Source organism: Phocoena sinus, chromosome 7, assembly GCF_008692025.1.
Source record: "Phocoena sinus isolate mPhoSin1 chromosome 7, mPhoSin1.pri, whole genome shotgun sequence".
Taxonomy (NCBI): domain Eukaryota; kingdom Metazoa; phylum Chordata; class Mammalia; order Artiodactyla; family Phocoenidae; genus Phocoena; species Phocoena sinus.
Window position 1 is genome coordinate 63,244,341 of NC_045769.1, and position 16,617 is coordinate 63,260,957.

The 16,617-nt window shown below is 37.1% G+C and overlaps 2 protein-coding genes across 4 annotated transcripts in view; one reads left to right on the forward strand and one right to left on the reverse strand.

The window, feature by feature from the left end:
* The window catches only part of UBR3 (ubiquitin protein ligase E3 component n-recognin 3), a 232,659-nt gene that overhangs the window by 119,007 nt on the left and 97,035 nt on the right, over nt 1-16,617 (reverse strand). For all 3 annotated transcript variants that reach the window (XM_032637364.1, XM_032637365.1, XM_032637363.1), the window contains exons 19-20: nt 15,870-15,966; nt 1,730-1,871 (exon numbers count right to left, since the gene is read on the reverse strand). In XM_032637364.1, the coding sequence (XP_032493255.1) occupies nt 1,730-1,871; nt 15,870-15,966 (239 nt within the window). The remainder of the gene's footprint in view (nt 1-1,729; nt 1,872-15,869; nt 15,967-16,617) is intronic.
* On the forward strand, nt 4,326-5,752 carry LOC116756761 (putative protein ZNF720). Its single transcript, XM_032637676.1, has 2 exons — nt 4,326-4,590; nt 5,604-5,752. The coding sequence occupies exons 1-2, from the start codon at nt 4,326-4,328 to the stop codon at nt 5,750-5,752; spliced, it is 414 nt and encodes a 137-aa protein (XP_032493567.1).

Sequence of the window (16,617 nt, forward strand, 5' to 3'; positions counted from 1 at the left end):
TTTACTGACACTGATTTTTAGAAAGTTGACCTGCCAATGCAATGTCAATTAAAGGTTCTTCTATTATCATAAAAGTCATGAAAACTATTACAAAGTTGAGATTTTAAAAAATTTGTTCATAATAATCTTATAACAATATTGCCTTTCTATTTTTGATGAAATATTATTTTTACAGTAAGCAAATAAAAAGGTTGAAAAAATTTAACTTGAAAGGACACAAATCATTTGCAGTAGGCTTCTTTAATTTTTAAATCAAGAATTACTGACATTTATTATCTGTAAGATGTTACGGAAAAACCCAAAGAAACTTTTTGCCCAACCCAATATATGTACTTAGCTTCACTATCTGAACTAGTTATTTAATCTCTAAAACTTAAAAATCATATCTGAAAAATGAGAACAACAGAACTTTCACTCATAAGGAAGTTTCCTAGAATTAAACAAAGTAATGTATATAAGTGTATAAAGTATTTGAAACAAAATCTGGCACTAAGTAGACATTCAAAAAAAAATCTATTTGTAAAAAATCAAAACCACAAATATCTTTTTAGTAAGAAAAAATATTCTACTTTTTTTAATGAAAAAAGAACATTTTAAATCATTTTACTGAATAATTCTCTTAGAAATTAATGAAAATAAACCATTCAAGATGTTTTTTTGAGGCGCATGTCTAAAATTTTAACAGGAGTAATTTTTACAAGTAAAACAAAAAACTGGTCATGGGGTAGAGTTAAAAAGAATAGGGGGTACAGAAATCTAAAAGTTATATTTGTTTACACAGCAAACAAGAAAAAAACTAAAGTGTCTACTTAACTAAATTTAATTTAAATAATGCATATGTAGTCATTGTAAATTTGCCTAACAAATAGGCTTACTTTTTTAATTTGATTTTTAATTTTTCAAATTCTAATTAGAAAGAAGAAACAATAGTTTTTTTATATCTAACTGTATAATGTTTATCGTGTCTAGTTACTTTATAAATGTCTATAGTTATTTTACCTATATAACATGAGTATAGTTTGTCTTTCATTTCTTATCCAGGTTAGAACATAAATATGCCTGTTATATATATATACACATACTCCATGACATTATGTATACAATTTTTGAGTACACAACTAATGTTAGCCAAATAAGTAAGTCCATTCTGTGTGAGAAGACCCAAGGATAAAACAAATTCTAGGTAACAAAAAAGTAAAAGCATCACCTTTTGAGTTTCTAAGGTATTTAACGAAAGAAAATCCTTAATGGTGTCACTTAGGAGCCCATTCAAATCCCTCCATGTCACATTCCTGATCAGAGGAAGAAAGCCAAGAGAACAAGCCTAAACACAGGGTCACTGGCTCCTATGGCTGCCATGTTAGTTTTGTCATTTTAGTGGATTCTGGTGGTTGTTTGGTCCCTACTGTTCATTTCATTCTTCCTGTACTCACACAATATTTCACTTCTTGTGGCACAGAAACCATAAAAAAATTCCTATCTGAAACTGATAATATGAATAGTTTCCCCCAAAAAGTGGTATAGCTGTTATTTTCAACTTAGATTTGAAATTACATAAAGAATACAATTCATATATATGTGATTATGACATATCCTCACACATCTTAAACATATAAATACATTTTACTTTATAAATATTTTTATGTAAATATTATCCTTTAGCACTTTTATTTACAAATTATGGTAATAAATTCTAATCTGAGTCTTTCTATTTGAATTACTACTGTACCTTGTAAAGCAGAGTGAATAGCACAATGTGTAAAGTTTTACAGTGCAAAAGTCTCATGAGACCTTTATAGCTGGGATGGAGTGGCGTCCTTTTCTTATAGGGAGGCCAGGGATTTCCAGGGAATTTTCCACTCTGTTTTAAACTGTAAAAATAAAACAATACTAAAATTAGATGATAGACTCAAGATTAAAATGTAATTTAAATAGTGATTCCATAGCTTCATCACACACTATATATGTTACTTCAGCACTTTTTGGAATAGCCTTAGGTACAGATCATAACTTCCTCTACCTTTTTCTGGATGTATCATATTATTGATTCATTACCATTGAACTCACAGCTAACAGCACTATAACAGCCTGAACAAAGCTTATCTGACAACAAATTTTCTCTGTAAGGCACATCAAAGCCTTCCTGCTCTCCGGAACACTAAACAGCACTGTGGCACTACTCTTGGGGACCATTTTAAACAACAAAATCACCAAAGGACAAAAATGCAAAAACATAGCACTAAATTGACCATGAAAAGGACACGTTTACAGTATGAGCTGAAACAAGAGGGTAGAGTTTTGCTTTGTTCCACTTCAACCTAGGTGCCCTCTGCATATCCACCGAGATCTGTGACTAACCAAGGAATTGCTCTGAGTATTGATTTCGGGCATAAACACAAATTTTACCAAGTAGCCAAATTTGCAAAATAGAATTTGCAAGTAATGAGGATCAATTGTATATGACAGAATTAGCATTACAAATCAGTGAGAAAAGAATGGATTGTTCAATAAATAGTCCTGGAGCTGGTTTTCTGTAGGGGAAAAAAAAAATAATAAATCACTACTTCACTCTACATATAAAAATCAACTCCAGGTGGATTAAAAATCCAAATATAAAAGTAAAACTTTAGAACTGATAAACTTTAGGCAATCTAACAGAAAAATCATCGAAGAATAATCCATACACCAATCTCATACCAAGAATCATAAAGGGAAATTAATAAGTTTTTTTTAAAGGCTCAACCTCACCCAGTAATCCAGAGAATGCAAGTGAGTTATATATTCAGCACTTGAAGTTAAAATGACAGAATGAACATAAATATTTAATTTTACTTTCACTCAAAACTCCAATAAAAATATAGTAATGGTATTTCTTAAAGGATGAAAAGCACCAGGATGAAGAAAATCCAAAAAAAAAAAAAATGCAAACTTTTGTCAATTGGAAAGCAAATGGATACATGTTGACTCTAGTAAACCTAAGAAAGCCAAATCACAGGAAGGCAATGCGGACAGCTGAGAATCAACCCCAATTACACTGCAGAATCCTCAAAAGGCTCAGAAACTGGAAACATCTGGTTCTTCAATAACTGGAGTTGGGGAGATAGGAGGCTAAAATGAGGACTGGATGAAAACTGCTTCTCCCCCACCCGAACAGAATTCTGGCTAGAGAATTCATCTCTGGAGAAGGTAAAACGCAAGCACAGTTAAGGGTAGGAGGATAGGCGATTAAAATCATCGTATGCCTAGAAAGTCCAGGTGTCCTTTGAGAGCCACTGAGATTTCACCCTCTTTATGCAAATTCCTTCTTAGAAATCTTTGTCTCTGAAGTTTTCTTAAGCTATGGTATTGATCTAAAACAATAGAAGGAGGTATGGCCAAGACCAAACTGCTTGAGTCCCATTATTCTTGCATTTGGAACACTCTCTATGGCAGACTGTATTGTTGTTACCAACTGTTGGATCACTTCCTTAAAAGAGGAGGACATCCCTGCTCATTGCCATATGACATAAGGTGCCTCACTGCTGGTACATTACATATTTCCACCCCATCACCAGGCTTAATGTGAGCCAGTAGAATGTGAGAAAAATGACAGAGGAAAAAAAGAAAGTCATCATATGCATTTTGACTCAGAGCACTTAGGCTCTGACTCCATTCAGTTTACAAAATAATGGCAGCCAGACCATTACCTTCTAGGCAATATTTGAAAATACTTCTCTGAGGAATCTGACAAAACCAAAAAGGAAGTTCTAAAGAGACTAACATAAGGGCTTCTCAACAAACCTGCCGGCCCAAATCACACCATGTTAAAGCTCAGAATCTACAAAGATCCACCAAGGCATGGAGAGCTCTTCACCACAAGCAGCCAGAATTATCAGACATCCAAAGAATGCACTAACATAAAAGCTACAGACTGAACAGTAGAAAACTCAACTTAGAGGAAACAAATATCATGTAGGGAGGGGGAAAAATCTTAAAAATAATAAATTACAAGGAGAGGCAACATGGTTTCCTGTTACATGGGTTTGGAAGGGGAAAGTCAGTACAGCCCACATACCCCGTGTTAGCAGAATTTCCTGACATCTATATGAGGTGAGAACACCTAGAAACAGGAAAGAATGAATTCATAGTTTGGTCTCCCTATAGGAGATGATTTTTCCTGAATATCTTCTGAGACAAGGACAGGAAAAGTTGACCTTTTCAGCATTTCAAGATCCTTCTGCCTGTGGGTATGTTAGGAGCAAAGGCATATCCTCAAGATGCTGATGTGATTCCTCAACGTAATATCGATGAGAAAATGACCCAGACAAGACGAAGAAGAGGAGGAAATGGCAGCTTCTCAGGGACTGTTGACATTCCAGGATGTAGTCATAGAATTTTCTCAGGATAAGTGGGAATTTCTGGACAGCACTCAATGGGAATTGTACAGGGATGCGATGTTAGAGAACTATAAAAACCTGGTCTCCTTGGGTCCTGTCTCTAAGCCAGACCTGGTCACCTTTATGGAGCAAAAGAAGGGTCCCTGGGATGTGAAGGGAATGGAGACAATAGCCATACACCCAGGAACTGGGGACCCCACCCAGGTGGAGGATGGTGACTTCAGGCTGAGCATAAGATTCCTGGGGCACCACCCTGTTTCCTCACCACCAACCAACCAGAAGAAAGTCACACACCCTGCAGCCCTCAGCCCAAATTTTGCCTATAAAAACTTCTCCCTGAAAACCATGGGGGTATTTGGGGTTTTTTACAGCACAAGCCACCTGTTCTCTTTGCTTAGCCCTGCAATAAACCTTTCTCTGCTCAAAAAAAAAAAAAAAAAAAATTACCATCAACATACCAAAGAAATGAATTGCATCTATGATTCAAGAAGAGGATGCCATTAAGTTTGATTTAAAAAAAAAAAACTGGTTTCTATATAAAACTATAGTGGCTACATATAAGCATAATCTTCAAAGCAATCTCAATAGCCTATGATTAAATGTTTCAATTATTCTATTTCATTTAGCATAGAAAAGCAATTTTTAGTTTTTATTTTATTTCTTTGTTTGCTTTAAGCACTAGGTCCCTAAATACGCAGCACCTAGATTAATAAAGTGTTCTGAAATAAAGGTTATATATTTGTTCAAGGCAGCAAGTAATACCATTCTGACTGCTCTTTTCAAAATCATTAATGAAATAATGCAAATGAAAAGCTACATGACAACAAAAAAAATTTTTAAGTGACTCAAACCAACAATTATTGACTAGCTTGAGACATAAATGACATATATAAACTCATACATCATACTTTAAAACATGGGCCAGCAGCCATTAACCTTCAAGATGGGAGATGGGAAGCAACAGAAATATCAGAAATTACAGTTCAAAAAGATTTGCTTTCCAGCTGAATTTAAAGTAACCACTATATAAAAATCACATTTGTCTTTTGGAAATGGTCTAGACAACAGTTCCAACACTGCCATTAACAAACGTATTTCACTGAACTTCTCTGGACCACAATGTCCCCATATGTAAAATATAACAATGAATTGAATAGATGGTTTTCCAACTGTTGGTTTGTTTTTTGTTCTTGTTGTTTTTTGTTTTTGTTTTTCTCATTTTAAAAGCTGAATTGCCCATTAAGGGGTATTTGGAAGGGAGTGAGGAAAACGGGATGAGCCACCTCCACTCTCTTAGGCCTTCTGTTGCTGTTGCCCAATCCCCTCTTCCAGTGATGGCTCCAAAGACATTTCTACAGAAGCTGGAGAGATCTTGAAGGGCTTTTCCAGCAATAAGATCCTAAAATTCTAAAGGTCTAAACATCACACAATGAAAATGGCTTATTTTCACTTAAACTCTCAGCACAAAAAAATTTTAAGAATCTTACTTTTCATTCATTTAGCAATTACTGATTATCTACAGAGTGCCCTGCATCAAGGTAGATTCTAAAGACATAATAGCAGGACTTCCCTGGTGGTGAAGTGGTTAAGAATCCACCTGCCAAAGCAGGGGATAAGGGTTTGAGCCCTAGTCCGGGAAGATCCCACATGCTGTGGAGAAACTAAGCCCATGCGCCACAACTACTGAGCCTATGCTCTAGAGCCCAAGAGCCACAACTACTGAGGCTGTGTGCCACAACTACTGAAGCCCGCGCACTTAGAGTGCGTGCTCTGCAAAAAGAGAAGCCACTGCAATGAGAAGCCTGTACACTGCAACGAAGAGTAGCCCGCTTGCCACAAGAAGAAAACACCTGCACGCAGCAACAAAGACCCAGCACAGCCAAAATAAATAAATAAATAGAGAGGGACCTTCGAGATGGCGGAAGAGTAAGATGTGGAGATCACCTTCCTCCCTACAAACACATCAGAAATACATCTACATGTGGAACAGCTCCTACAGAACACCTACTGAACGCTGGCAAAAGACCTCAGAATTCCCCAAAGGCAAGAAACTCCCCACGTACCTGGGTAGGGAAAAAGAGAAAAGAAAAAAACAGAGACAAAAGAATAGGGACGGGGGCTTCCCTGGTGGCGCAGTGGTTGAGAGTCCGCCTGCCGATGCAGGGGACACGGGTTCGTGCCCCGGTCCGGGAAGATTCCACATGCTGCAGAGAGGCTAGGCCCGTGAGCCATGGCCGCTGAGCCTGCGCGTCCAGAGCATGTGCTCCACAATGGGAGAGGCCACAACAGTAAGAGGCCCGCGTAACGCAAAACAACAAAACAACAACAACAAAAAGAATAGGGACGGGACCTGCATCTAGGGGAGGGAGCTGTGAAGGAGGAAAAGTTTCCACACACTAGGAAGCTCCTTCACTGGCAGAGACGGGGAGTGCGTGGGGGGGGAAGCGTCAGAGTCACAGAGGAGTGCAATAACAGAGGTGCAGAGGGCAAAGCAGAGAGATTCCCGCACAGAGGATCGGTGCCAACCAGCACTCACCAGCCTGAGAGGCTGGTCTGCTCACCAGCGGGGACAGGTTGGGGGCTGGGAGTTGAGGCTCCTGCTTCAGAGGTCAGATCCCAGGGAGAGGACTGGGGTTGGCTGTGTGAACACAGCATGAAGGGGGCTAGTGTGCCACAGCTAGCCAGGAGGGAGTCCAGGAAAAAGTCTGGACCTGCCTAAGAGGCAAGAGACCATTGTTTCGGGGTACATGAGGAGAGGGGATTTAGAGCACCACCTAAATGAGCTCCAGAGACGGATGCAAGCCACAGCTATTGGCGTGGACACGAGAGACGAGCATGAAACGCTAAGGCTGCTGCTGTAGCCACCAAGAAGCCTGAGGGCAAGCACAGGTCACTAACCACACCTCCCCTCCCGGGAGCCTGTGCAGCCCGCCACTGCCAGGGTCCCCAAGATCCAGCGATAACTTCTCCAGGAGAACACACTGTGCGCCTCAGGCTGTTGTAACGTCACGCCTGCCTCTGCTGCCACAGGCTCACCCCGCATTCCGTACCGCTCCCTCCCCGTGGCCTGAGTGAGCCAGAGCCCCCTAATCAGCTGCTATTTCAACCCCATCCTGTCAGGGTGGGGGAATAGACACCCTCAGGCAACCTACATGCAGAGACAAGGCCAAATCCAAAGCTGAACCCCAGGAGCTGTGCAAACAAAGAAGAGAAAGGAAAATTTCTCCCAGCAGCCTCAGGAGCAGCAGATTAAATCTCCACAATCAACTTCAAGTACCCTGCATCTGTGGAATACCTGGATAGACAACAAATCATCCCAAACTTGAGGTGGTGGAATTTGGGAGCAACTGTAGACTTGGGTTTGCTTTCTGCAGCTAATTTGGTTCTGATTTTATGTTTATCTTAATTTAGTATTTAGGGCTTATTATCACTGGTAGGTTTTTTTAATTGATTTGGTTGCTCTCTTTTTTTATATATATATAGATAGATATTGTTTCCTTTTTCTCTTTTTGTGAGTGTGTATGTGTATGCTTCTTTGTGTGATTTTGTTTGTATAGCTTTGCTTTTACCATTTGTCCTAGGGTTCTGTCTGCCTGTTATTTTTTTGTTTCTGTTTTTATTTTTTAGTATAGTTTTTAGTGCTTGATATCATTGGTGGATTTGTTTTTTGGTTTGGTTGCTCTCTTCTTTCTTTCTTTTTTTTAAAAATTACTCTTGTATTTTTTTAATTTTTAATCATATTTTTTTATTTTAATAATTTTATTATTTTTTCTTTCTTTCTTTTTTTTTCTCCCTTTTCTTCTGAGCCACGTGGCTGACAGGGTCTTGGTGCTCTGGCCGGGTGTCAGGCCTGAGCCTCTAAGGTGAGATAGCGCAGTTCAGGACACTGGACCACCAGAGACCTCCCGGCTCCACGTAAATTCAAATGGAGACAGCTCTCCCAGAGATCTCCATCTCAACGCTAAGACCAGCTCCACTTAATGATTAGCAAGCTACAGTGCTGGACACCCTATGCCAAACAGCTAGCAAGACAGAAACACAACCCCACCCATCAGCAGAGAGGTTGCCTAAAATTATAATAAGGTCAAAGACACCCCAAAACACACCACCAGACACAGTCCTGCCCACCAGAAAGACAAGATCCAGCCTCATCCACCAGAACACACGCACTAGTCCCCTCCACCAGGAAGCCTACACAACCCACTGAACCAACCTTAGCCACTGGGGGCAGCTAAAAACAATGGGAACTATGAACCTGTAGCCTGCAAAAAGGAGACCCCAAACACAGTAAGCTAAGCAAAATGAGAAGACACAGAAACACACAGCTGATGAAGGAGCAAGGTAAAAACCTATCAGACAAAACGAATGAAGAGGATATAGGCAGTCTACCTGAAAAAGAATTCAGAGTAATGATAGTAAAGATGATCCAAAATCTTGGAAACAGAATGGAGAAAATACAAGAAACGTTTAACAAGGACATAGAAGAACTAAAGAGCAAACAATGATGAACAACACAATAAATGAAATTTAAAATTCTCTAGAAGGAATCAACAGCAGAATAACTGAGGCAGAAGAATAGATAAGTGACCTGGAAGATAAAATAGTGGAAACAACTACTGCAGAGCAGAATAAAGAATGAAAAGTATTGAGAACAGTCTCAGAGACCTCTGGGACAACAATAAACGCACCAACATTCGAATTATAGGGGTCCCAGAAGTAGAAGAGAAAAATAAAGGGACTGAGAAAATATTTGAAGAGATTATAGTTGAAAACTTTCCTAATATGGGAAAGGAAATAGTCAATCAAGCACAGGAAGCACAGAGAGTCCCATACAGGATAAATCCAAGGAGAAACACGCCAAGACACATACTAATCAAACTGTCAAAAATTAAATACAAAGAAAACATATTAAAAGCAGCAAGGGAAAAACAACAAATAACATACAAGGGAATCCCCATAAGGTTAACAGCTGATCTTTCCGCAGAAATTCTGCAAGCCATAAGGGAGTGGAAGGACATATTTAAAGTGGTGAAAAGGAAAAACTTACAACCAAGATTACTCTACCCAGCAAGGATCTCATTCAGATTCGATGGAGAAATTAAAACCTTTGCAGACAAGCAAAAGCTAAGAGAATTCAGCACCACCAACCCAGTTTTACAACAAATGCTAAATGAACTTCTCTAGGCAGGAAACACAAGAGAAGAGAAAGACCTACAATAACAAAACCAAAACAATTAAGAAAATGGTAATACGAACATACATATCGATAACTACCTTAAATGTAAATGGATTAAATGCTCCCACCAAAAGACACACACAGACTGGCTGAAGGGATACAAAAACAAGACCTGTATATATGCTGTCTACAAGAGACCCACTTCAGACCCAGGGACACATACACACTGAAAGTGAGTGCATGGAAGAAGATATTCCATGCAAATGGAAATCAAAAGAAAGCTGGAGTAGCAATTCTCATATCAGACAAAATAGACTTTAAAATAAAGACTATTCCAAGAGACAAAGAAGGACTCTACATAATGATCAAGGGATCAATCCAAGAAGAAGATATAACAACTGTAAATATTTATGCCTCCAACATAGGAGCACCTCAATACATAATGCAAATGCTAACAGCCATAAAAGGGGAAACTGACAGTAACACAATCATAGGGGACATTAACACCCCACTTTTACCAATGAACAGATCATCCAAAATGAAAATAAATAAGGAAACATAAGCTTTAAATGATATTTTAAACAAGATGGACTTAATTGATATTTATAGGACATTCCATCCAAAAACAACAGAATACACTTTCTTCTCAAGTGCGCACAGAACATTCTCCAGGATAGACCATATCTTGGGTCACAAATCAAGCCTTGGTAAATTTAAGAAAATTGAAATCGTATCAAGTATCTTATCCAAACACAACACTATGAGACTAGATATCAATTACAGGAAAAAACCACAAACACATGGACAGTAAACAATACACTACTAAGTAACCAAGAAATCACTGAAGAAATCAAAGAGGAAATCAAAAAATACCTAGAAACAAATGACAATGAAAACATGACGACCCAAAACTGATGGGATGCAGCAAAAGCAGTTCTAAGAGCAAAGTTTATAGCAATACAATCCTACCTCAAGAAACAAGAAACATCTCAAATAAACAACCTAACCTTACACCTAAAGCAATCAGAGAAAGAACAAAAAAAACCCAAAAGTTAGCAGAAGGAAAGAAATCATAAAGATCAGATCAGAAATCAATGAAAAAGAAATAAAGGAAACAATAGCAAAGGCCAATAAAACTAAAAGCTGGTTCTTTGAGAAGAAAAACAAAATTGATAAACCATTAGCCAGACTCATCAAGAAGAAAAGGGAGAAGACTCAAATCAATAGAATTAGAAATGAAAAAGGAGAAGTAACAACTGACACTGCAGAAATACAAAGGATCATGAGAGATTACTACAAGCAACTCTATGCCAATAAAATAGACAACCTGGAAGAAATGGACAAATTCTTAGAAAAGCACAACCTTCCAAGACTGAACCAGGAAGATATAGAAAATCTAAACAATCACAAGCACTGAAATTGAAACTGTGATTAAAAATCTTCCAACAAACAAAAGCCCAGGACGGATGGCTTCACAGGTGAATTCTATCACACATTTAGGGAAGAACTAACACCTATCCTTCTCAAACTCTTCCAAAATACAGCAAAGGGAGGAACACTCCCAAACTCATTCTACGAGGCCATCACCCTAATACCAATACCAGACAAAGATGTAACAAAAAAAGAAAACGACAGGCCAATATCACTGACGAACATAGATGCAAAAATCCTCAACAAAATACTAGCAAACAGAATCCAACAGCACACTAAAAGGATCATACAACATGATCAAGTGGGGTTTATCCTAGGAATGCAAGGATTCTTCAATATATGCAAATCAATCAATGTGATACACCAAATTAACAAATTGGAGGAGAAAAACCGTATGATCATCTCAATAGCTGCAGTAAAAGCTTTCGACAAAATTCAACACCCATTTACGATAAAGGCCCTCCAGAAAGTAGGCAGAGAGGTAACTTACATCAACATAATAAAAGGCCATATATGACAAACCCACAGCCAACATCATTCTCAATGGTGAAAAACTGATACCATTTCCACTTAGACCAGGAACAAGACAAGGTTGCCCACTCTCACCACTGTTATTTAACATAGTTTTGGAAGTTTTAGCCACAGCAATCAGAGAAGAAAAAGAAATAAAAGGAATCCAAATGGGAAAAGAAGAAGTAAAGCTGTCACTGTTTGCAGATGACATGATACTATACATAGAAAATCCTAAAGAGGCTACCAGAAAACTACTAGAGCTAATCAATGAATTTGGTAAAGTAGCAGGATACAAAATTAATGCACAGAAATCTCTTGCATTCCTATACACTAATGATGAAAAATCTCAAAGAGATATTAAGGAAACACTCCCATTTACCACAGCAACAAAAAGAATAAAATACCTAGGAATAAACCTACCTAAGGAGAAAAAAGAACTGGATGCAGAAAACTATAATACACTGAGGAATGAAATTAAAGATGATAGAAATAGATGGAGAGATATACCATATTCTTGGATTGGAAGAATCAACTTTGTGAAAATGACTCTACTGCCCAAAGCAATCTACAGATTCAATGCAATCCCTATCAAACTGCCAATGGTATTTTTCACAGAACTAGAACAAAAAAATTCACAATTTGTATGGAAACACAAAAGACCCCGAACAGCCAAAGCAATCTTGAGAAAGAAAAACGGAGTTGGACGAATCAGGCTGCCAGACTTCAGACTATACTACAAAGCTGCAGTAATAAGGACAGTATGGTACTGGCACAAAAAAAGAAATATAGATCAATGGAACAGGACAGAAAGCCCAGAGATAAACCACACACATATGGTCACCTTATTTTTGATAAAGGAGGCCAAGAATGTACAATGGAGAAAAGACAGCCTCTTCAATAAGTGGTGCTGGGAAAACTGGACAGCTATACGTAAAAGAATGAAATTAGAACACTCCCTAACATGATACACAAAAATAAACTCAAAATGGATTAAAGACCTAAATGTAAGGCCAGAGACTATAAAACTCTTAGAGGAAAACATAGACAGAATACTCTATGACAAATTACAGCAAGATCCTTCTTGACCCTCCTCCTAGAGAAATGGAAATAAAAACAAAAATAAACAAATGGGACCTAATGAAACTTAAAATCTTTTGCACAGCAAAGGAAACCATAAACAAGATGTAAAGAAAACCCTCAGAATGGGAGAAAATATTTGCAAATCAAGCAACTGACAAAGGATTAATCTCTAAAATTTACAAGCAGCTCATGCAGCTCAATACTGAAAAAACAAACAACCCAATCCAAAAACGGGCAGAAGACCTAAATAGACATTTCTCCAAAGAAGATTGCCAACCAACACATGAAAGGATGCTCAACCTCACTAATCATTAGAGAAATGCAAATCAAAACTACAATGAGGCATCACCTCACACCAGTCAGAATGGCCATCATCAACAAGTCTACAAACAATAAATGCTGGAGAGGGTGTGAAGAAAAGGGAACCCTCTTGCACTGTTGGTGGGAATGTAAATTGATACAGCCACTGTGGAGAACAGTATGGAGGGTCCTTAAAATACTAAAAATACGGCTTCCCTGGTGGCGCAGTGGTTGAGATTCTGCCTGCCAATGCAGGGGACACGGGTTTGTGCCCCGGTCCGGGAAGATCCCACATGCTGTGGAGTGGCTGGGCCCATGAGTCATGGCCGCTGAGCCTGCGCATCTGGAGCCTGTGCTCCACAACGGGAGAGGCCACAACAATGAGAGGCCCGCGTACAGCAAAAAAAAAAAAAACTAAAAATGGAACTACCATACGACCCAGCAATCCCACTACTGGGCATATACCCTGAGAAAACCATAATTCAAAGAGTCATGTACCACAATGTTCACTGCAGCTCAATTTACAATAGCCAGGACACGGAAGCAACCTAAGTGTCCATCGACAGATGAATGGGTAAAAAAGATGTGGCACATATATACAATGGAATATTACTCAGCCATAAAAAGAAACGAAATTGAGTTATTTGTACTGAGGTGGATGGACCTAGAATCTGTCATACAGAGTGAAGTCAGAAAGAGAAAAACAAATACCGTTTACTAACACATATATATGGAATCTAAAAAACAAAACAAGAAAACAAAATGTTTTTGAAGAACCTAGGGGGAAGACAGGAATAAAGACGCAGACGTAGAGAATGGACCTGAGGACACAGGGAGGGGGAAGGGTAAGCTCGGACAAAGTGAGAGAGTGGCATGGACATATATACACTACCAAATGTAAAACAGATAGCTAGTAGGAAGCAGCCACATAGCACAGGGAGATCAGTTCGGTGCTTTGTGTCCACCTAGAGGGGTGGGATAGGGAGGGTGGGAGGGAGACGCAAGAGGAGTGGATATGGGGATATATGTATACGTATAGCTGATTCACTTTGTTATAAAGCAGAAACACACCATTGTAAAGCAGTTATACTCCGACAAAGATGTTAAAAAATAAACAAGATTTTTTTAATGCTAAAAATAAAGACACAATACCTTTAATTTACCTAATTATTTTTCTCTATAATTTTTCAAAGCGCCTTTCTATTACCTTCTTGAAATAAAAAAGGATCACACTAAGTAAATCAGTTTTGCCACTTTTGTTCCTTAAAACTAAAATAAAATGCAAATGACCAATAGCCAATAAGCCCTACACTTTAGGCTTATTTCCCAGTTGTGTTATATTAAGAACGGAAACGGTCAATTATACAGTCATATAAGTGATATCACATAAAGGAAAAAGATACTATATTTCATATACAAAATAAATTTCAAAAAAATTTAAGTTTTACATAGAAACAAACACATTCTTCACGGATATATTTACCTTAAATATACAAAATGTATTAATATAATATTGCATATAAAATTTCAGAGATTATTTTATAAGAAAATGTTTTTAATCTGAAGTTAAAGTGTATTTGTTATCTGTTATTATTCTTTTATTTAAATACACATTTCTTTAAACAAAGATTTTTAAACTGCCAAGAAACATCACAGCAATTCAGACATATTTCTAAGAAACTATACAGACATTGTACAGGAACTCAAAAGCCAAATGAGGAGAATGAGATTATGAGACAAAATAGCAAAATAGGAAAGAGGAAAATTTAATAAAAATAGCTCTACAAATATGGTTTTCATTTTTCAGCATGAACTACTCAAATGTGTTTACTCAACAAATATATGCTGAATGTCTTTTTATATGCCAGCACTGAGATAGATTCTGAAGATATAAAAGAGACACAGAGACAAAAATATCTTCCCTCAAGGAACTAAGAATCTAGTAAAAACCTACAAAGCAAACAAATAGTTACAAAGCTACACGAAAAGCATAAAAAGAGGTTGCTAAGAAAGCAAAGAAAGGAGAATCTCAGACTATGTTCCCACGGGTTTTAGAGAAAGGTAGAGAGAGATGCTGAACTAAGTTTTGTTTTTCGTTTTTGTCTTTCTTGGGGTGGGGTGAGGGGAGGGGAGAATATGCTAAACTTCTACACTATAAACTTTCTTCAGAGATATCTATGACGGTTCTTAAATTCAGCATATATCCATTACTGCAAAGTCTTGGCAAAAGGAAGTTTCAATTACACCCAATATCTGTATTTACACTTTGATGGTTATACAAATATTTTCTCAAGATCAAAGACATTTATATCATCTTAAACTTGTTTTCAAAATGTTTAAGCACAAATAAACTGAGCACAAATAAAAGGCGATATCCTATAATGTTCAGCAATAGATTAACTATTTAATGTTTAAAAATAGGAGGAAATAATACATTAAAAAATAGTCTACGACAATAATATATAAAACTGAATTCTCCATTAAAAAGATATCCTTCAAAATTTTTTGGCAATTATCAACGTTTTAACTACTTTGTTAAATATTTACAAATAAAATTCATTTTACTTTGGCTGTTTTCCCAGTTGTCAAGAACACAGCAATATTACCACATTTTTTGTACCTACCCATCATCTCTGACATCAGACAATTTTAGTCTCTTAACTTGTGCCTCCTCTACTGCTTTAAAAGTAGAACAACACAAAACCAAGCTTTGAATTCTCCTGGTCAAAGAGCAACTAAATAAGTTTGTTATTTTTTTACATTTATTTGTGATGTTTTATAAAATTTATTTTTATCAGATTAATGTCAGGTTCTTGGATCAAGATCTTGAGAACATAAATCTCAGCCAGATTATTTTTTTAATCTTAAAATATTTTCTCCTCTAAAGATTGAGTATATTTTAATGAGAACATATCACATTTGTGTTAAAACTGAAATTTTTCTCTATAAACACAAGATATCCATTATTTTACTGACTAACATAACGTACTTACAATGCTGTGTATCTGTCCATTGCAGACTGCACGTCTCTACGGTAAACTGTTCGAAGAATGACCATGACGGGGTCAAACTCATGATCCCAGACTTCAGCTATTATTCAAAAGAGAGTAGAAACAAAACACTGACTTCTTAGGAATAAAGTCAATCTCTAATGACTAATTACATTTAAGTATATCTTATATTTAAAAGATGGGAAAGTTTAATTTGATTATATATTTGCCTTAATAAGCTTGATGCAATGACCACTTTTCTAAATCAAAAAACATTATTTCGTCACTATAATGTTCTCTTAAGTTCAGCAAGAACTAGTGAGCAAGAAGCTTTATAATGTGATAACGCCTCACCATAAAAGTTTAGCTCACTTTTTTTTGTAAAGTGCCGATGAGAAAGTAAGAAACACAATGCATTAGCATTTCTGAAAGTATTCGAAGATAAAAATGTGAAAGCTGGATTAAAAAATTAATGAGCCATTGATTTTCAAGAGCTTAGTTTATAAACACTTTTTGGTTTATAAAACATTTGTTCTTTTGCTATAATTGATCTCCTTACCTTCTCCACAATTAGGAACCATTATCCCATGTGTGGTATATGTACAATTGGTGGTATACAAGATGATTTTAAGTATTAAGTGCACAAAGCTTATGTTAATAGCTATATAACTACATTAACGTGTACTAGAAATTGCACATTGCAAATAAAACCTGTGATCTCACTAATAATCATGCTTAGGATGAGAATTCT